Source organism: Adiantum capillus-veneris, chromosome 19 (assembly GCF_014529385.1).
Source record: "Adiantum capillus-veneris isolate H3 chromosome 19, ASM1452938v2, whole genome shotgun sequence".
NCBI lineage: Eukaryota > Viridiplantae > Streptophyta > Polypodiopsida > Polypodiales > Pteridaceae > Adiantum > Adiantum capillus-veneris.
This window is the reverse complement of record NC_140949.1, coordinates 100,537,127-100,559,163: the sequence shown is the minus strand read 5'-3', so window position 1 is coordinate 100,559,163 and position 22,037 is coordinate 100,537,127. Positions and strand designations below refer to the sequence as shown.

Here is a 22,037-nt window from a genome sequence, read left to right as displayed (position 1 = left end):
CTTTTCATTTGTCTACCTTGTGGAAATAATGTCTTTCTGTCTTACTGTCAATATCAATAATCAGTATATGGTTCTTTTTTGAAGGGACATTAAACATAAACACACACATTGTTTCTTGAATTGTCTTTGGTTGAACAATCACCATATACTAAGTATTGATATACATTACTTTTAAAAGATCTCTCTCTCTCTCTCTCTCTCTCTCTCTCTCTCTCTCATGGGGGGTATTGTGTGGGAACGTTTAGCTAAACCAACATACTATGCATTGAGAAGATATTGCACAACAAAAATGATCCACTCATAAAAAACAAAGATCCAAATGGTCTTAAAGGGGCTGATCCCGTTTTCTAACTTGGACATTGAAGTAGTCCACCAATCTTGGCAATCCTACCATGTAAACCCTTGTGCTAAGGAGGCCACAAAATGTAATACACACACTTCTCCACATCACCCATGAGCAGCACTTTACAAAAGCAATCCTTTGTGTAACCTATTCCCTTGGACTCACAAAGAAATATGAATTGGGTCATGATGCATTAACAAGAACCCTATTGTAGCCTTCGAACCAAGAAACCACTTGCTGCACGATGCCAACTCACATGAGCTCGATGCAAAACTTGTGAGCTAGTTAAGCAAAAGAAGAGATGTGGACAAACGTGGTTAGAAAGGGCAAGGAAAGTGGGTGCGGGGGAAAGGATTATGCCCCGCATAGAGCCTTGATTTTGAGTTATATCAAAGGGCAAGATAGGGGGGTGTTGTACCCTTAGTGCCATCTACAAGGGCAAGATGATAGATGCTCCTACATGGATACCACATGGGGAAGATGGGGTGGAGTGTGCTACATTGTAAGCTTTTTCCAAGTGAGCTATTTCCCACTAGAGAAACAACCATGTCTCATTTTTCACTAACATCGTCGAAGGCAATCTCATTCCCCTCCTGTCTCCAGTTTTGTATACCGCTACAAACTCAGGTGGTGACTCTACGTCAGCTTCGTCACTCTCCTAATAATGCATTTTCACACCAACTACACCCTCATGTAATTTGACAGAACTGGCAGAAGGGTACGGTTCCCGCTGTAGCTCGGCCCCATTGTAGAATCCTCATAATCACAAGGCATTTCATGACATGCGATTGCTTTGCTTAGGGTTAAGTGACTTGAACGATAATGCCAGATCCAAACATGCACGCTTTGTTGTTGTGCCTCCATCAACATCCCAACCATTGCTTCCATTCTTTACCCAACTACTGATGGCAGCTAGAGCAAGCCACAATCACTACTATTGTTGCAAGTGCCACGACCCACCACCCGATCATGATCAATAGGTTTTGTGGCCTTGCTAGAATGAAAAGCAGTCAATCTTTAGCTCTCTCACCCTCTTCACCTCATCGCAAGCACCCGACAATGAGAGAAGGTGATGCATCTCTGGCCACAACATTGGAAGATCGAGTGATTTGATGAGTTATCCCCAACCACTGCAATCAATAGCTTCCTTATCCTTACCAATTAGGACAAGTAACCACCTTTTGTTGCCATTATGAGGTGGAAATTTCTTTAACTTCAATTTGAATATGCATGCTTCAAACAAGCTCTCAATTGACTGAAGTGTCTTTAAATGAATTGTACTTGTTGCAAGTTCGTGTCTATCCAAACATGTTTTTTTCAATAAAAAGGGTGAACTCGCATCAGGGTAGAAGTGCTGGTATAAGTATGTCATTTTGTTATGGAGGGTATAGGATGTTATGGTTTTCTTACCTAAACTGTGAAGGTCATGGGGAGGGGGTGAGCTCTTTGAGTCATCGATCTATTGTATTTTCTCATGCAGAACTTGGCCTAGCAATTTGCGAACGCATGCCATGCCAATAGTAATAATATAGAACCTTGCAAACCAATGATTGCTTCCCAACAAGCAGAATGTGACCTACTTGCAACACGTCAGCCCTCGTAATGAGCTAGGTAAAATAGCCTCTATAGTTGCCACATCAACACGTCAAATCCATCATTTGTCTGACAACTATCACCTGCTTCTCCAAGATGTGTGCTAGCTCCCCTCTCCCACGACCATTGCCAATCGATTCTCATATTCAAGGCTCCCAGCCTCCACCGGTCACCTATGATTAATGAGAATGGCCAGTGCACGACCATTTTCTACACCTTCATCCAAATTCCTTACACATCATATGTAGCACTTCACTAACATAGGCAGTACTCACTTATTGATTTGTTCAACCACACATTATGAGGTCTTGAAGGGCATATTTACATCACAACATACCAAGCTCCAACTAATCATTGCGTGTAATCTTGCAAGAGCCTTAGTAGTCATTTCTCAATCGACACACAATATTTGTAAAAGATAGTTGTTGCAAAGTGTGTTTGGTTGCTCACAAAAGTAGGGACTTAGTCTCAATTCTCATTCTAAATCTTAATTTCCACTTGTCATGACCTATAAACACATCCTTTTCAATTGTGCACAGATAGAACATTTAAAATACTTCACATCTTAAGAATGTAAAATTCCCATCTCCACTGTTGCAGGAGTAGTAGCCCATTAGACCCACTTCACTCGCTCATGGTTAATAAGTTGTTAAGCTTCTAGTAATGGCACCATCCCTTAACCAATGGAGTTTCATAAGATGAAGGGCCCACATTTAAGACGATTGGTTACACTGCCATGGCAAAGTTGCTACTGCAATTCATGGCAAATGAAGAAAATTGTGTTGAGATAGATATTCCTATGTTCCTAATGCATTTCACCTACAAGATAACATAAGGAATGCACATTAATTCACAAAGAGATCAATGGCTAATCACTTGAGTAAGATACCCAAGATTAGAACAGCCACAAACATTTGCGTTATTGAGCATATATTACAACCAAGCAAGCACGATGGATGTGCTTGAGCGAGCAATGGGTGACAACACTGACAGGTTACATTGTAAAGAACTCAATCATAAGCATATAAAGAGGACAACGAGTTGCCAATCACTCTTTCCGAGGTAGTCGTCTCATATCCCTCAGAAGCATCCTCCTATATGGCAACAAGAATGATTGTAGCCCTGCAAACAAAAGACACAAACATAGTGAAAAGTCCTGTTGGCATTCTAAAACAATTTAATGAAATGGGCACATATGAGGCTTCTTAAATTAAAACATTAAAGACAATTAAAAAGCAAACAAAGTGCCGCCACTCACATTGCCACTCTAAGACAAAAAGCTACAAAAGTCAATCTAGTGGCCTGAATGAAGGGACCATTTCCGAACAAAAATAAGCCTTCCTAAAAAGGGAGATAAAAGGGTTGAAAAGGAGATCTTCAATGAGAGGACCCATTTACATACTAGAAAAATGAATTCAAAAACATAAGCCTCCATGAGGAAGAAGGCAACATCAACATTCATGACAATACCACAATTTCACTTCTCCAACACAAACAAAACCCACAGTCAAGAACACCTCAAATCTCAACATTATCCCACCCCCTGTCCACAGGAGGAGGCAAACCTAACCAACGTCTTGGCCAATATCATTCATCGGCATTCTTCCTGCTTCCGTAGACGCTCTTCCTTGCATAGCACTTCGCCTCACATCCACAGCGCAGCTCCGACTTTCACTTTTTTTGACGGCGCAAAGCGGTAGGCATAGCTCATTCAGAGTGGGTAAGAGCTTGCTTGCATGTATACCCATTGCTTGCAAATGCTTCCACTTCTTCATGCCTCCCAATTTCAACAAACCTAGACAGAGGAGTATTACTCAGATCACATTTTACCTGTTATGTATAGGTTTCTGTAAAGCCATGCAATAGCTCCATTACTATCCTCACGGCTATGAAGAGATAGGCCCTTTCCCTGTCGCTGACTCTGCTTTGGAGGGGGCATCTTCTGCAGGCACTCTAGCAGCTCAAGGTCCGCTTTGTAGAGCTGCGCTTGATCGTGACTATCATAGCCAACATCATGACAGAAACAACAGTGATCGACCCAATCAATGGGAGGCTTGTCCCACAGAAGAGACCCGCCATTTCTGCCACTGGACCAATTCGGCCCACAGTAATGCCCATACTTTGGAAACACCTGTGAAAAGAACGCCCTCATGCCTGTGTGCCATGGCACTTGTGCAGAATACGGAGTGAAGGGCGGGAGATTATGTGCTGCTTCCTCTAGAGCTTCTGAGGCCTTTGCCTGTGAACGCACCGCTGATGATGATGGTGCAATAAGATCATCTTCAGGCGAAGACAATGGCGGTGGAAAAGCACTCGGCCTTGATGACATAGACTGGAGGGGAGCTGGGGTCGATGATGGAGCCTTTCCTGACGCTAGAACTGTCCTTAACAGCTTCACGTCCATGGAAAGCTCGAGTTTCAGCTTCACCTTCAACCCAAGCTGTTTAGGGAAACAGGACTTCTTCGAATGGTTAAGCAGGGCTTGGCGATGGCCCAGGAGGTCGTGGGAGTGGAAGTAGACGGTGGGGGGTTAAGATCGAATAAATGAGGGCGAGAAACCGGGCTTCCGGGAGGAAGGGGTGGCAATGGCTAGCTTTTGGAAGGGCAGGTGCGTAGTTGACTGCGAGTAGCAATGGCAAGCTTGAATGCAGAGCTCAGTGAAAGAGTGCAGCGATCTTGGACCTTTAGGTCGGGGGCTTGGCGCATGAATCTCTGCCGAGCGTCCCCTGCACATTGCGATGTCGTGTCCGCTTATTGGTCACAGGTGCGAGTGCGTGTGTATGTGAAGAGAGAGAGAGAGAGAGAGAGAGAGAGCGCGAGAGAGATCTAGCCTAGAGAGAGGAGGGCGAGTGTGAGTGAGGCTTGAGCAGTGATATTTCTCATTTTCACAGCATATTCTTTTTTGGCACCTTTGCAAGCTACCATCATACAAACCTTCAGAATGTTCTACTCCTTGTGATTCAAGGATTTGTTCACACTTCACATGGTGTACCAAATATAGGCGTCCCCAATTTTGCAAAAGGGGTTAATTAAGAAGAATCTCCAAATATGCTCTATTGGGTAGATGGGTGAAAAGAAAAAAAGGAGGCACGGCATGACTCACGAGGCAAATATTTTTTCGATGGTACAAACAATTGTTGCGAAGTGGGCTTCAATTTGAATGGAACTTTGTGTGTGTGTGTGTGTGTGTGTGTCTCTCTCTCTCTCTTTCTCTCTCTCTCCTTCCTCGTCTAAATCTTTAAGGTCTCTTGGGATCATTTTGTACGACGTTAAAACTCCCTTCTTCTTCTTCTTCTCTTTGTTAATTATTTTCCTCTCTCGCGTTGTTTGTAAAGACACTCGAAGAGCCAAAGGAGAAATGTGGGTGTCGTGGGAGGCAATGCAGGGTGTAGTTGTATATGTGCTGCAATGTTGCGACAATTGGAAGCTGATCTGGCGGAGACAAAAGTGAAGGGAAGGGTGACTGGTGTCAGGCATAGGGAGGGCTCTGCAGTGAGGGTGAAAGGTGGAGCGTATGCGCTCAAGGTCAGAAGGCCAAGAGCAAGGAGTTTAGCTCCAGAGCTTGTGAGTTAGGAGCTTACCTAGAACGCATGCATAGCAAGCGAAGGGGAAGGGGGGTGAACCAGAAACGAGGAGCGGTGTTCTGCCTTTCCAATAGACATCATCAACACGATGATGGAGATCGCGGTCCATGATAGCTGCGGAAAATGGGCTCCATTTTTTGTGTCTTTATCTAATTTTTGTGCACGCTCTGGTGCGCAAGTGTTGAGGGCTTGGGGAGGGAGGTGCCAGCACGAGGGTCGCAAGGTAGGCTAAAGCTGTTTCATGCAGAAAAAGCAGGTGCAGGCGATTCCGACCTCAGATGTGCAAAGTTGGAGGAGATCTTGCTCGGAAGCAGGCCCGGAGGGGGAGGGTCTGCCCTCACTCGCGATGGAGCTGTTGAGCACGCGCGGGAAGACAGAGGAGAGATGGAAGAGAGAGGAGAGAGAGAGGGGCTATTTTGTGTCTTTTTCTTGGCCAGGGCGGGGAATGAGAGCGTGTAGACCGAGTAGTGTCTTAGAATCAAACCAACGGAGAATTCCTTTTGAAATGAAATGGCTAAAAACGTCACTTAGCACCCGATCTCCAAAATAGGCATGGGCTATTGATCCCCTCTTGCTAAAAACATACATTTTGATGCAAAATTCTTTGCTAGGTCGCCATCATGGCGGGAGGAAGATTTTTGGCCATCCTTGGACTAAACTCAAAAAATTAGGGAAAACAAAAAAAGATTAGAAGTAATTGCTCCTTTATTTGCAAAATTCTTGATGAACTTTTTGAAATTCCCAAATTTTTCATAGCCTAGGGACTTCAGCTCGTGAATAAACTCTTCTAGTTTTTTTTTTTGTCGCGCACAACAGGGTGCCCAAAAAAGGGTGTTGAAGACTCTAAGCTTAAAAAATATTAACTCAAAGGGCAGTGATGGTGGTAATCTCTACTGACAGTGTTGAGAGGGAATGACAGACATTGTGGACCTCGCATGGCTCCATTATGAAGTGAAAAATATGTAGTAGGGTGAGTCCTTTTTGGAGGTAATCTCTCTACGTTTTGTGCATGACAACCCTAGCTTGTTCCCTCGCAAGCTTCATTTTCCCACGGGTCCTTGTCTCCGCCATAATCCTGGACTGTTGAATGGCTTGCATGTATTGCATGGGGCTTGCATGTATTGCATGGGACTTGCATGCCTTGCATGATGTCCCCTCCCTTTTTCCTCATATCCTTGTGGCCTTCACTCATAAGTTCATGTAGTCTCTCCCTCCATGCCCAAGCTACAACCCCCTCTCTCCCATCTCCTTCGTCCTTCCTCAAGGCAAGAGGGAGAGAGCCTCTGAGCTCTGATACCACTATAAGGACAAAAAACTACTTCAATGCTATTCTCCACCTAGCCATACTTTTCTTATAGGCTTCCTAGCCTATCTTTAGGAGACCCCTTGACATCTCATGCTTAGCAAACCTTGCCCAGGACTGTCCTCCCCCCACCCCCATCGGGTCCTGAAAAATCACAACTACCAAAGTGAAGCACAAATTTGAGTTAGAAGCGTAAAAATGTCTATAAAATTTCTATAGAATATTTTCATGTATATTTTTGCAATGTGGAGTTGTAAATGATTATTTGGGCTCGTAAGGAGTTCCATAGCTATATAAGCATCACAATTAGCAAGCTTAGGTGATTAATTAGGGACTCCAGGTGTTGATTAGATTTGGGCTCCTAACCAATGCAGATTTGAAAGATATTCTGTAGATTGCAAGCTCACCATTTCAAGAGATGAGAAGAACTAAGGTGCTTGAGAGCTTGGGTATGGAGTCTCCCTCACCAGCTCCCTCTTATCTCCTCTCTCTAAATGCTCTTTTGCATCCTTTGTGCAATTGAGCACGCTTGTGATTGCTTGCATTCGTGTCTTGGGGATGCTTGCTCTGTTTGCATACTTTCTGTGTAGAACAGGAGGTTCACTGTATGCAAACCCTCCATACCATGTGTGGTCAAGGCCTAGTTTAAAGTACCCATATATTTAAATTCTTCATGAATATATCACACCCTTTCTAGCTCAATTTGTGTATGGCTCTTTTGATTTTGTATGTTAAAATTGTCTAAAACTTGGGGCAAAACAACAACTTTTGATAAAATCACATGCTGTATCTACATATTTGTAAGTGACCACCCCCCTCCAACGAGCAGTATGTAGAAATTTGTGCTTGCTTATCATGGATATGCATTGCACTCTATGTTATTCCATGTGTGTGTGCATGTAGAGAGAATGTGTGTAGGTAGACAACAAGGTTAGGCAAGCTAGATTGTGTGTGTGTGTGTGTGTGTGTGTGTGTGTGTGTGTGTGTGTGTGTTTGCATGTGAGGTTGAGAGGAAGTAGGAGCATGCCTTGCCATGCCTCCTCTCCAATAGCTTTCCAACATTCAACGATGCCCTATTTGGGTAACAATCTCCTATGATGGAATTTTAAAAGGACGTGTATCCTAGGGCATGATAATCTTTTGCAAACACACTACCTTTTTGGTGCCATTTTTGGAGAGCAATCACTTAAGCTAAGGGAGCGAAAGGTTGAATCTGGAGAGAACCAATCACCTGTCTCTCTAACTTTTTGTTTATCTGTAGTTTAGCCACTATCTAGGATTTGCTAATTTCTTGGAAAATAGGTTGGTTTTGCCCTAAATTGGGTTGAGCATGGCTCCAAATTTCCACTAGTTTAGACATAGATGATACTAGTTTTGTACACACACACACACACACACACACACACACACACACACACACACACACACACACACACACACACACACATGAATTGCATATTAATTGTGTGTGTAATTCCCTAGTTACACTAGTTTTGTCATTGATGTTCATAACTTTTATTAACTTTTTGTTACCATATATGTGGTAGTGATGTGCGTGAACACACTGAGGACTGCCGGGTCACTTCTTTCCTCACTGAATATTTTTACCCCTGTGCATTATATGTACACCCATCACTCTAGGGCTAACTTTTCTTTCTATTTGTGCACTAAGCAATACACTCTCTATTGTGTGCCTTGCTCTTCTTCATCTTCTCCAAGTTGTGCGTGCACCCCTGCAACCTAATTCCATTAATTCAGAGTAGGTTGCATGCAATAACCAAGGGAGATTGGGAACATCCATGCTCTTGCCAACCTGCTTCTTCCCTATACATAGGGTCCACCCTCCATGCCATGTTCCCATTGGGCCGTGCCAACTACCCTTGGCTAGGCATTACTTCCCCCTTGGAGAAGTGTTTTTGTCTTCAAAAACAAAAGTGGGGTATTTCTTCTTAAGGATACTAAAGTTTTCCCACTTGAGCTATACTATGATAGATAAGAATATGTTTTGGGTCATGTGGTTGAGTGGGAGGCTCAATGAAATCAACATGTACATCTTGATTGATGACAGTGTTGTCCCTATGACTAGATGAATACGATAGTGTGTACTCCAGATCTCTAACTCACTTGAGTATTGGAAATGGATCACAACACCTGAGAGGTAACTAGATGGATAACTAGTTTTTGTCAAACATTTTGAAGGTTCTAGAACTCGTAAGAATACCTCTTCTTGACTTTTTTTTTGTGAAAGTGACTTTCAGACATTGAGCATCAGCATTCTTCTCATATCTTTGAGTAACTTCTAGCATGTCCATATGATCGTGGATAAAGTCCTTGATGTGCTGAGTGTTCTCCATAGCCAACCCCATCGTAGTTGCTGCCCTAGGTTGAAAACCGTACTTAAGCATGAAGAAACTAAACCTACTCATAACGTGCTTTGTACTATTATAAGTAAACTCCAAAATAGGTAGATATTCTTCCCAATTGGATTGCTTCTTGCTAACGTATGCTCGTAGCAGATCCTCTAGCACTTGATTCTCATGTCCAGTTTACCTATTTGTCTCTGGATGATCTACAATACTGATATTGACTTGTGTTTCCAACCCATTTGTCTTTGGAAGATATTGAGTTGTTTTTCCAACCATCTAAATATAGCCCTCCAAAAGTGATTGTTAAACATGGGATCACGACCACTCACAATGCTGACAACCTATTTAGATTGCTTGCAAACAACTTGGCAGACTGGAGTTTTGATGATGGATTTGGTTGAAATAAACCTACAAAGTCTAAACCTATCTACAATCACCTATACACCTCATGTTCACATATGGTGGTTGATAGGCCCACAATACAATCCATAGAGATATTGCACTTGTTGTGAGTAAAAAGCTTCATAAGTTGTAAAATGCATGAATTTGCATGCCACTGCAGACATGCTTTTGCTAAACACTAGGGCCTATAGCACCTAGTGTGCATGCATTAGCAAAAACTTATATGAGCCTACATTTCCATGATTGGAGTGTTTTATGCTTGCCAATGCTCATGGCTTCGTTTAGGCTCATAGCATACATGAAACTTGCGGGAATAGATGTGTAAATAGATCTTTGAAAAAGAAATAAACACGTCCCACCTCGAATCGTAGTAGTGTATAATAGCCGATATGAAATTGTAACCCTGCTAAAACATTTAGATCATAATGAAATGTGGACATAAATAAAATCTAGGTATAAGCAACGAACATTTTCATTGCCATGGCATACCCTTGCTATGTGCATAACAAGTATGTAGAATCGCAACCTAAAAAGTTGAAGCAAAGATCCGTCGCATGGTTTAAATGGTCTAATAAAAGAATTTGACCAGCACATATGGACTTTGTCGCAACACATTAGTAGGAAAGAAGATGCCAGTTTCAATCCTAAAGACTCATATTCCCCACCTTTGGAACATGTCTCATATAATGATGTCAAGTACGAGAAGTACTGTGTGTGGAGGTAACTGGATGTTAACCCTCACGCACATTCCTATCACCTAAGACGGACACCGTATTATTTATTTGGTAGAGTCAAGGTACCGGGCTTGTCGGTCCAATAGGAAAAGGGTAAGAGTGATCGCTGATGAGAGGCGCACTCTAACTGGAACATTCAAGGGATTAGTTGGCTAAGCATGGGCGCCCAAGTGTGAATGGGGCGAGCTCATATAAAAGTAAACTAAACCTAAAATTCACTTATTTTTTCATGTGTGCAATTGAAGAGTGCTCTTGCTCCATCTCCATCTTCTTCTTCTCCATCTCCTTGTGTTTGTGTGTATGAGAGAGAGAGAGAGAGAGAGAGAGAGAGAGAGAGAGAGAGAGAGAGAGAGAGAGAGAGAGAGCATTGCGATGACAGCACAGCGGTGGTGAAGCGGTTGAGCGCGGCGCAGCGGCGGCTCCTTCTTCTTCGAGGCGAGGAATCCTCCACGACAGCAAGAGTAGAGCGGTGAGTGACACACCATCGTCATCTTTGAGCTTACTAGTTTAGGCTAGTTGCGTGCTTGGAGCCATTTGTGGCTCGCACACAGTGTATTGGCAAGTCCTTTGCATTGACACGTGCAACAGACGCGCACATTTTTGGCGCCGTTGCCGGGGAATTGCCTTACACTAAGATCAAGAGGCACTCTGTGCTTCTTTTGTGAGTCTTTGAGTTACGAAGGAAGAAGAAGAAGTTAATTTCTGCAAGTTTTTTATGCATAATCTCTGTTTTCTGTCAATGCCTGCTAGCACAGTTAGCAGTTAATGTGTTAGTAGTGAAAGAGTGTTTTCTATCAATGATTGCTTGCACAGTTTTTTACATAGTTAATAGATAGCTTGGTTTCTGCCAATGTCTGTTTACACAGTTTTTATTTGTTTGCATAGTTAGTGTGTTAGCTAGTGAAGGAGTAAACAATTAGCAGAGTAGGTAGATTCACTGTCCACTGTCAGTTAGTAATTAGCAGAGTAGTTAAGCTTAGTTAGTAGAGTAGTTAGCTGTAGAAGGGATAAGGTTAGGTTAGTGTAGGCAGAAATTTTTGTGTGTGTGTGGCCCAAAAAGGCCACCGAAATTGCGCGCGTGGCGACCACAAAGAAAACAAGCCCAAGCCCAGGCCCAGGCCTCAGTCCTCAGTCTTATGATATATACTAGACTCACTCTTATATATATACCCTACCTCCACAAGAGGGAATGAGGGAATGTGGGATAAGTTCCTCAAGTCCTCCACCATCCCCTTCACACTCACCCTTTGGACTTACTAATTCTAGCCCTCTCCTCACCTAGGAAAAGACTAGTTTTAGGATTCTGAGGATTGTACGTAACCGAACCGGGGCCTGTAAAGCACGGCACGTCCCTCTAGCCAAGACACTCGTTTTGAGCTATCGCACATATTCTGTGCCTCGGTTAAAAAAGGAACCAAAAATACAAAAAAAACTTGGGTTGTAAACACCTTAGAAAAAAAAAAACTAGGTGAGCGGTCTCTAGAGGCACTCACCAACACCTCTAGAGTGTTGAGGTCACATGCACCTACGATCTGGGCGTGTGCTAGAGGACGAGCACATCAAGAGTGTTTTTGTTTACGCGGACACTCATTATTCCTCTACCTTAGGCTCTGGGCCCTCAGCGGGAACCCAAGGTAGTTCCACTCAGGGCCCGCATATAGCGTTTAGTGACTCTTCCTCTGACTACGATGTCATGGAGGGTAATGCCTAATCCTGATAGCTCAAGCCAAGACATGCATGCTATGGGCCCGCGGTCCGGGCCGAGCGTGCTTACCCACTTGAAGGAAACCTTTAGTAGAGCCACTCGCTCCGAACACGGAACTAACGATGTAAATGAGGGGGGTGACGAAGTAAATTCGCCATTCATGACCAACGTAGACCCTATGCCCTTAGAGAATTCACGGCACCCCCTGACTCTTCAGAACTACTCCCCTCTGAGGTTATATTACCTGATGGTAGAAGCCTTGCCGAGGTGCAAGAAGTTGAGCGATATATCATTGTGGCTAGGGAAAAGGAAATCGAGAGCTTACGCAAGGCGGAGCAACGAAGAGAGTTAAAAGCAAAAACTCTTATGTCAATATCTTTGCTAGGAGAGAAATCAAGTGCTCTTGAATTAGTGACCACTAAGGGTCAACCCATAGAGAGCCGCATTGCATCTAGTTCAAAGGATGTCCCTAGCACCTCAAGCTTAGATGGAGCGTTCCTAAATGAGAAATGGGAGTACGAACTACAAACGGAAACTCTAACTGACCTATACACAGGTCACCTATCACATGGGTTGGTTAGATGTCCTACAATCCACAACGGGTGCTACTAGTGTGGAGGATCAACAAAAAAGAGTTTGTGAGGTCATCCATAGGGTTATTGAGCTAGAGAGACAGAACAAGGGGATCCACATGCCTTCAACGGCTCTCATGAGATTCTTGGATACAGGGAATGCTAAACAACTGACCTTATTGCAAATGGAGACTCCCTCGGTAAGTCCGATGGATCCTCCATATGTTGTTTCGCCAGGGGTCTCAGTGCAATCTGAGCCTACAAGTGATATCTTTACTTTTCCAAGTCTAGCTCATCTTTCTCTTAATGACACCACAGATACCATGCCTACTCCAATGATGGGCATGCCAAGAAACACGCCATGGACCTCATTTGTTAGTAAAGCACCGCTATATGGTAGCTCAATGCCGACAACAGTACCTACAAGTGTGTACCAATCGTATACACCCATGGGTCCTCGTACTCATGTAGCCCCTACCCCTCCCATTATTTCAACTACCTATGGTCCACAACCACAACACCCAAGATCTTATTTCCATTGGACCATACCGGCTAGCATTAGCATGTCACATTTGACGTCTGCTATGCCTAGGGCCACACATATGAACTTTGGACCGCCACATGACACAACACCCTACCAAACATGGAACCCAAGGGCTTCCTACATGCCAAGTCCAATGCCAATATCTACTCCACATGTAGTCTCTGGAGCACCTCCACCCGCGGTGCCTGCTCACTTACGTGACTTGGCAACGTTTGCTCAAGCTATCGGTCGATCTATTGTTCAGAATATGCGTGACACACCTGACAGAGAACCTAGAAGTAAGGCAGTACAAATAGCCAAGATCACACAAAAATTTAGTGGAGACGAGGATGTGAGAAAGCGTATCGAAGTGTTTGAACAAATATGTGATTCTCTAGGAGAACACAATGACCTGCATAAGAGTAATGCTTTAAGTCTAACCTTGAGTGGGAAGGCTGAGCCTACAAGTGATATCTTTACTTTTCCAAGTCTAGCTCATCTTTCTCTTGATGACACCACGGATACCATGCCTACTCCAATGATGGGCATGCCAAGAAACACACCATGGACCTCGTTTGTTAGTAAAGCACCGCTTCATGGTAGCTCAATGCCTGTAACAGTACCTACAAGTGCGAACCAATCGTATGCACCTATGGGTCCACTTACTCATGTAGTCCCTACCCCTCCCATTGTTTCAACTACCTATGCTCCACAACCACAATACACAAGTTCCTATTTCCATGGGACTATACCGGCTAGCATTAGCGTGTCACATCCGACGTCTGCTATGCCTAGGGCCACTCATATGAACTATGGACCACCACATGGCACAACATCGTACCCAACGTGGAACCCAAGGGCTTCCTATGCGCCGAGCCCAATGCCAATACCTACTCCACATGTAGTCTCTGGAGCACCTTCACCCACGGTGCCTGCTCACTTAGGTGACTTGGTAACATTTGCTCAAGCTATTGGTCGATCTATTGCTGAGAATATGCGTAACACGCCTGATAGAGAGCCTAGAAGTAAGGCAATACAAATAGCCAAGCTCACACAAAAATAGCCAAGCTCACACAAAAATTTAGCGGAGACGGGGATGTGAGGAAGCATATCAAAGTGTTTGAACAAATATGCGATTCTCTAGGAAAACACAATGACCTACATAAGAGCAATGATTTAAGCCTAACCTTAAGTGGAAAGGCTGGGGATTGGTATAGAACCCTAAGGGTGGAAGAAAAAACGATTTACCCTACTCTTAGGAGAGTGTTCTTGAAAGAATACATACGAGAGGGAGTGCTTTGGGGTGTAGCCTCTCAGCTCTAGAAAGCCCAACGAGAGGAAGGAGAGTGTTAAGTATGGAGCCTGATTTACCCTTGTAATTTTCTGTGGTAAAAGCGCACATTTGTAAGGCCTTATTATGAGGAGAAGCCATCGTGCGTGAAGGAAAATCACTCACCGGAAACCAAAATTTTCACGGACAAGAATCAGGGGCAACTTTAAAGGCCTCGGGGGCGGAGGCCCCCGAGACTTTTTTTTTTCGCCGGAATATTATGGCCGGACGGTGGCCGGAAAGTGGTTGGAAAACAACCGGTCAGTTGGCCGGTGGCCGGTAGTCAATGGCCGATGGCCGGTGGCCGGTAGTCAATGGCCGGTGGCCGGTGGTCGGAAGTCAATGGCCGGTGGCCGGTGGCCGAATTCAATGGCCGGTGGCCGAATTCAAAAGCGGACTTGTCTTCTCAAGGGCGGCCACACATGGGCGGATTGGAGGGTCCGATTTGGACTTATTCGCACAAGGGCGGCTACACATGGCTGTCTCTCATAAGAGAGGGCAGCCCTTTTGGCCTATAAAAGGAGGCCATTTCTACACACATTTCACAGTGTGAAGTTGATGCAACAAGGTGAGTGTGAGGTGGTGAGAGTGAAGCAAGGCGGGAGCTCCATTAAGGGTATAATCCCTTTGTAAACTACTTCTTGTTTTGAAGTACCAAAGCCATTGAGTGGCTGCTTTCCCGTGGACGTAGCCCACATTGGGTGAACCACGTATATCGTGTGTACTCTCTCTCTCTCTCTCTCTCTCTACACTATAATCTCGTGTAGCTAAATTTGTCTCTCTCCATTAAGTAATCTACTCAATTATCTATTTAGCTACGTCTTATTTCCTGACAACTGGTATCAGAGCAAGGTTTGCTCGTAGCTAAATTATCTCAAGGAAAGGATTCCTTGAAGTGAGTGGGAGTTATGGCGGAGGAAGGGAAGCTCAAGATTGAGAAGTTCAACGGCAAAAACTACCAACATTGGAAGATGCAGATTGAAGACTATCTCTACCAGAAGGACCTCTATTTGCCACTAGGCGGTCTTGCGAAGAAGCCCGCAACAATGGCAGATGAAGCATGGATTGTCCTTGATCGAAAGGCACTGGGAACAATCCGGTTAAGCTTGGCGTCAACGGTGGCCTTTAATGTTTCGGAGATGAAGACCACGGAGGACTTGATGAAGTCACTTGACGACTTCTACGAGAAACCATCGGCATCCAATAAGGTATTTCTTATGAAACGCTTGTTCAATCTAAAGATGGCAGAGAATGGTTCAGTTGCAGAACACCTAAATGACTTTAACACAAACATAAGTCAACTTCGATCAGTGAAAATCAATTTCGATGACGAAGTGCGAGCTCTCCTTATACTATCATCTCTACCAGATAGTTGGGACAGCCTTGTGATGGCTGTAAGTAATTCTATCTCTGGCACAAATACTCTTAAGTTTGATGATGTTGTGGGTGTTCTTCTAAGCGAGGAAATGCGAAGGAGAAGCACAGGAGAATCATCAAGTGCTGCACTATCAGTGGAAACAAGAGGAAGGCCTAAGGAGAGGTTCAAAAACCAAAAGGGTCGTGATCGCTCAAGACGGAGCAAATCACGAACAAAGTCAGTTCTTGAATGTTGGAACTGCGGCAAGAAGGGCCACGTCAAGAAGGATTGCTGGTCCAAGAAGAAGAAGGAGACAGAGTCTCAAGACAACAAGCCAACATCGGAGGCCAATGTGGCAGGTAAAGTAGAGCAAGATGCTCTAATTCTCTCATTAGACAATGTGTCTAATTCTTGGATAGTAGATTCCGGGGCTTCATTCCATGCGACACCACACAAGCAACATTTCCAAGACTACACCAAAGGTAATTTTGGGTATGTATACTTGGGAGATGATGAAGCTTGTGAGATTGTCGGCAAAGGTACAGTTTCTGTCAAAACTGCTAACGGAAATGAATGGAAGCTTAAAGATGTTAGGCATGTTCCTTCTCTTCGCAAAAATTTGATCTCTACAGGACAATTGGACGATGAAGGTCACAACATTGCATTCGGAAACAAACGGTGGAAGATCTCAAAGGGATCTTTGGTGGTTGCCAAGGGTGAAAAAGTCGGTACACTTTACTTATGTACTGTTAGCACGCAACCTTCAGCTTGTGCAGCAACTACAGAAGTTGACAGTGCGGTGTGGCACTACCGACTTGGGCATATGAGTGCCAAAGGAATGCAAATCCTTCAAACAAAGAAGCTTCTACCAGGTTTGAAAGAAGTGGACTTAGAGTTCTGTGAAGATTGTGTTTATGGTAAACAAAAGAGGGTAAAATTTCAAAAATTAGGAAATGAAAGAAAAAATAAAAAACTTGAGTTGGTTCATTCTGATGTTTGGGGTCCTGCAAGTACACCATCACTTGGTGGCTCATTGTACTATGTAACATTCATAGACGATGCGACTAGAAAAACATGGTTTTATGTCATGAAGAATAAATCCGATGTATTTTCCATATTTCAAAGGTGGAAAGCCTTTGTGGAGAATGAAACAGGTACCAAGGTTAAATGTCTCAGATCCGACAATGGAGGTGAATATTGCAGCCAAGCTTTTGAAAGCTTTTGTGCTAGCAATGGCATTCGGAGGCAAAGGACAACCCCAAGGACACCTCAACAAAATGGGATTTCGGAAAGGATGAACAGGACAATCATGGAACGAGCACGAAGCATGCGGCTACATGCAGGCCTACCGCTTGAGCTTTGGGCAGAAGCTGTAAGTACGTCTGTGTACTTAATCAATCGGTCACCCTCAACGGCATTGGATGGGGGAGTTCCAGAAGAGGCATGGACAGGTAAACCGGTGAATTATGAATTTCTCAAAGTGTTTGGGTGTGAGGCTTTCATGCACATAGATAGAAGCCTAAGATCAAAGTTAGATGCAAAGTCCAAAAAGTGTTTCTTCATTGGCTATGGAGAAGGAGACTTTGGGTATCGCCTATGGAATCCTGAAGATGGTAAAATCTTAAGGAGTAGGGATGTAATTTTTAACGAACAAAATATGTACAAAGATTACTTGGAAAGAAAACAAACAAAAGAAACAGGTGATGAGTACATGGAGCTTGAGGACGGTGAAGACTCAAGGACTGCAAACGGTGACAATGTGCAACAACGTCAACCAAATGAGGAGCCTCAACCTATTCCCCGAAGATCTACAAGAGCAAGTAGACCTCCAGAAAGGTTTGTTCCTTCCTTCAACCATCTCTTGATCTCAGATTCTGGAGAGCCAGAATCATATGAAGAAGCTATGCAACATGAATCCAAAGAAGAATGGACGAAGAGCATGCAAGTGGAGATGGACTCACTATATCACAACCAAACATGGGAGTTGGTTGAGTTGCCTAAAGGTAAGCGGACACTTCAAAACAAATGGGTGTACAAGATAAAGGAAGAAGAAGGTGGGAAGAAAAGGTACAAGTCTAGGCTTGTGGTAAAAGGTTTTTCTCAAAAGAAAGGTATTGACTTCAATGAAATATTTTCTCCTGTTGTAAAAATGAACTCAATTAGGCTTGTCTTAAGCCTTGTGGCTGCTCATGATCTAAATCTCGAGCAAATGGATGTAAATACGGCATTCCCTCACGGTGACTTAGAGGAGGAAATCTACATGCTTCAACCAAAGGGGTATGAAGTAAAAGGTAAGGAGAAAATGGTTTGCAGACTAAAGAAGAGCTTGTATGGTTTAAAGCAAGCATCAAGACAATGGTACTTGAAGTTTGATCGATGGATGTTGGATCATGGATTCACAAGATGCAACTCGGATCACTGCGTCTACACGAAGAATTTGGGAGATGGGAAATTCATCATCCTAATGTTGTATGTTGATGACATGTTGATTGCAAGTGCTAACATGCAGGACATCAAAGACCTAAAAGAGGAGCTGTCCAAATCTTTTTCAATGAAAGATTTAGGTGCTGCAAAGAGGATACTTGGTATGAAAATATCAAGGGACAGGACGAAGAAGACAATAAAGCTATCTCAAGAAGATTACATCAAGAAGGTACTAGAAAGGTTTGCAATGCAAAATGCAAAACCAGTTTCTACACCTTTGGCTGGTCATTTTAAACTAACGAAGGATATGTGTCCAAAGACACAAGAGGAGATAGCCTATATGTCTAAAGTTCCATATGCTGCAGCGGTAGGTTCTCTAATGTATGCTATGGTCTGGACAAGGCCAGACATTGCACATGCAGTGGGAGTTGTGAGTAGGTTCATGGACAACCCAGGTAAAGAGCATTGGCAAGCTGTGAAGTGGATACTTAGGTATCTAAAAGGGACAACAACAAATGCTTTGTATTTTGGAGGAACTGATATTTTTCTAGAAGGGTATGCTGATGCAGATATGGCAGGTGACAAAGATACTCGAAGGAGCACTACTGGCTATGTGTTCACGGTTGGAGGCACAGCAGTAAGCTGGGCTTCAAAGCTGCAGAAAGTGGTTTCACTTTCTACCACGGAAGCAGAGTATGTAGCAATGACGGAGGCAAGCAAAGAAATTCTGTGGCTTCACAGATTCTTAGAAGAGCTTGGATTCAAACAAGACAATTGTGTCTTGTACAGTGATAGCCAAAGCGCTATCCATCTTGCGAAGAACTCAGCCTTTCATTCAAGGACAAAGCACATTGAAGTAAGATATCACTTCATACGCACTCTTTTGGAAGAGGGACAACTAAAGCTAGGAAAGGTGCATACAAGTGAAAATCCTGCAGACATGTTTACAAAGGTGGTCAACAAGGAGAAGTTGAGCTTTTGCTCATCTTCAATCGGCATTCAAGGATAAAAAAAAGCCAGAATGGAAAGCAGTCACAGGTTTGGTTTGGAGATCAGTCTCCAAGTGGGAGATTGTTAAGTATGGAGCCTGATTTACCCTTGTAATTTTCTGTGGTAAAAGCGCACATTTGTAAGGCCCCCATTATGAGGAGAAGCCATCGTGCGTGAAGGAAAATCACTCACCGGAAACCAAAATTTTCACGGACAAGAATCAGGGGCAACTTTAAAGGCCGGAAGGTTCCTTTTCGCCGGAATATTATGGCCGGACGGTGGCCGGAAAGTGGTTGGAAAACAACCGGTCAGTTGGCCGGTGGCCGGTAGTCAATGGCCGGTGGCCGGTGGTCGGAAGTCAATGGCCGGTGGCCGGTGGCCGAATTCAATGGCCGGTGGCCGAATTCAAAAGCGGACTTGTCTTCTCAAGGGCGGCCACACATGGGCGGATTGGAGGGTCCGATTTGGACTTATTCGCACAAGGGCGGCTACACATGGCTGTCTCTCATAAGAGAGGGCAGCCCTTTTGGCCTATAAAAGGAGGCCATTTCTACACACATTTCACAGTGTGAAGTTGATGCAACAAGGTGAGTGTGAGGTGGTGAGAGTGAAGCAAGGCGGGAGCTCCATTAAGGGTATAATCCCTTTGTAAACTACTTCTTGTTTTGAAGTACCAAAGCCATTGAGTGGCTGCTTTCCCGTGGACGTAGCCCACATTGGGTGAACCATGTATATCGTGTGTACTCTCTCTCTCTCTCTCTCTCTCTACACTATAATCTCGTGTAGCTAAATTTGTCTCTCTCCATTAAGTAATCTACTCAATTATCTATTTAGCTACGTCTTATTTCCTGACAGAGAGTCGGTGAGAGACTCTATTAGTCGCCTGAAGCATTTGAATTCTTGTTGTAATCCAAATGAACGCTTCAATAATAATCAATTGCTTGATAGATTCATTAGGGGATTACAACATGAGGATATCTACAATGGCCTAGTCATTAGAGATATGACCACTTGGGAAGCAGTCACCACCAATGCGATCCAATTGGAGGATAATTTAATGATTCAAGGAGAAAGAGTGTCTGTTGAGCTTATATCTATTAGCTCGCAAGCATCGGGGCATCAACCAATGACCCTAAAGCCTATTGCTAAGATGCCAAAGATATCTGAGATGACTTTAGCAGATCTCACCAAGGCCATTCAAGAGAGTCTTAGAGACAATCGTGCTCCGACAAAAGAATCATATGTATCCAAGAAGGGAGCAACAATGGTGCTCAATATGCTATGGACCGGATAGTACGAGTGAATGCCCTACTTTTAGAGTAAAATTCAATGGGAATTGCAATTCCTGTGGGAGGTATGGTCATCAAGCTAAGGATTGCATAGTATTTAAGCGTGCGATGGCCAATAGACCAACCTTAGCATGGATAGACACACCTCGAGTGCCTGCATTTATGCCGGTCCCACCTTTTGAACAAACATCACAACACATGGTCCCTAGGGCCCAAAATGTTGTTCAAACAACACCCTTACCACATCCAATGCTAGGACCGCAACCACCACATCCGAGAATCACTTCTGTGAATCAAGTGGTTTGTGAATCATTTATTGCTTGTTTGGAAGGCTGTGAGGAAGATATAGACCCTAATATTGCCTATGGGATGGATGCGCTTGAAGAAAGTCCACAATACTACATGGAGGACTATTGGGGACATGTCAAACCTGTCTATCAAGTAGCTGCTCTTGCTGCAAGAGGCCAAAATATCAATTACACTGCTAAGAGACCACCTCTTCAATGCTATGAGTGTGGAGGTCCACATCGTGTGGCCGAGTGTCCTATTAGGCTACAAAAGAATGCCACACTAATGCAAACCAATCAAGCGAGCACGTCTACAATGCTGATACTCATGTGTAATCGATGTGGCATAGGTCATTTGATTGCCCAATATCCAAATAATCCAAATGCACCAAAGATCACGCCATTAAACTTGATTGAGGTTATCGAAGAGCCATCACGGAGTACACCTGTGGTACCAGTAAACGTACTCACACGATCGATGCTCCAAAAACAAAATTATACTCTTGAGGAAAGAGACACGGGATAAATTGCCCAATCTAAGAAAAAGAAGAAAACACAAAGGAAGAGACCGCAAAAAGCAGCGAAGTCAGACCCCAGTTCAAAGACCAACATAGGGACTGGTGACGACCCCGTATATATGAACGACACTGAAGAGGATTCTGATTCAGGTGAAACCATGGAAACCAAAACAACCACTAAGATAGAAACCAACAAGGATGACCTTCATGAGCCACAATGGCAAGGATCCAAGAAGAAGATGGGAACTTAGCTAAACCCTACAGAGGAGATCAAGCAAGTCAAGAAATTAAGGAGTTTGGTAGAAGATACCCAAAGGGATCTAGAACCAGCACCTAGGCAGATCCAAATTATAGACACCGTGTTCCCGGCGCAACAACCACCTCACCAAGTCCATAGACCCTTAGCCATAACTAGTGTCATCCAAGAAGAAAGTGACTTAAAGTCATGGGAAAGTGGACGGACTCACTTCTTGATGGAAAGAATGTTTAAAGAGGGACTACCTGATCCTATCGAAGAAATGGAGATCCCATCTTCCCCACGTCAAGAGTCTGAAGCCCAAAAGGTGCGGTTAAACATTGCCCAATTGATGGATTTCATGTCTTCAGAAGTTAGAACCACCATCATTCCAAACTATATAAAGACCTTGAGTTAGTCTCAGCTCTTCGAGCCTTCCTCAATGGAGAATTAAAATTTGGGCTACCACAATTTGCACAGAT

General features: G+C 43.8%; 1 protein-coding gene across 1 annotated transcript; it reads right to left on the bottom strand.

Moving 5' to 3' along the window:
• Nucleotides 1-2,768: 2,768 nt before the first annotated feature.
• Nucleotides 2,769-4,817, bottom strand: LOC147434548 (Phospholipase A2 family protein). Its single transcript, XM_086491013.1, has 2 exons — nt 3,767-4,817; nt 2,769-3,058 (listed from the first exon to the last, which is right to left on the bottom strand). Exons 1-2 carry the CDS (start codon nt 4,338-4,340, stop codon nt 2,985-2,987), a joined length of 648 nt encoding a protein of 215 aa, XP_086347139.1. The 5' UTR covers nt 4,341-4,817; the 3' UTR covers nt 2,769-2,984.
• Between the last annotated feature and the right edge of the window lie 17,220 nt (nt 4,818-22,037).

Bases quoted from the DNA above. Each gene is read 5' to 3' on its own strand.
- LOC147434548 (XM_086491013.1), bottom strand. From the start codon at position 4,340: ATGGACGTGAAGCTGTTAAGGACAGTTCTAGCGTCAGGAAAGGCTCCA. The intron at 3,059-3,766 runs GTAAAATGTGAT...TTTTGTTTGCAG, and splicing joins CAGAAACCTATACATAACAG to GGCTACAATCATTCTTGTTG.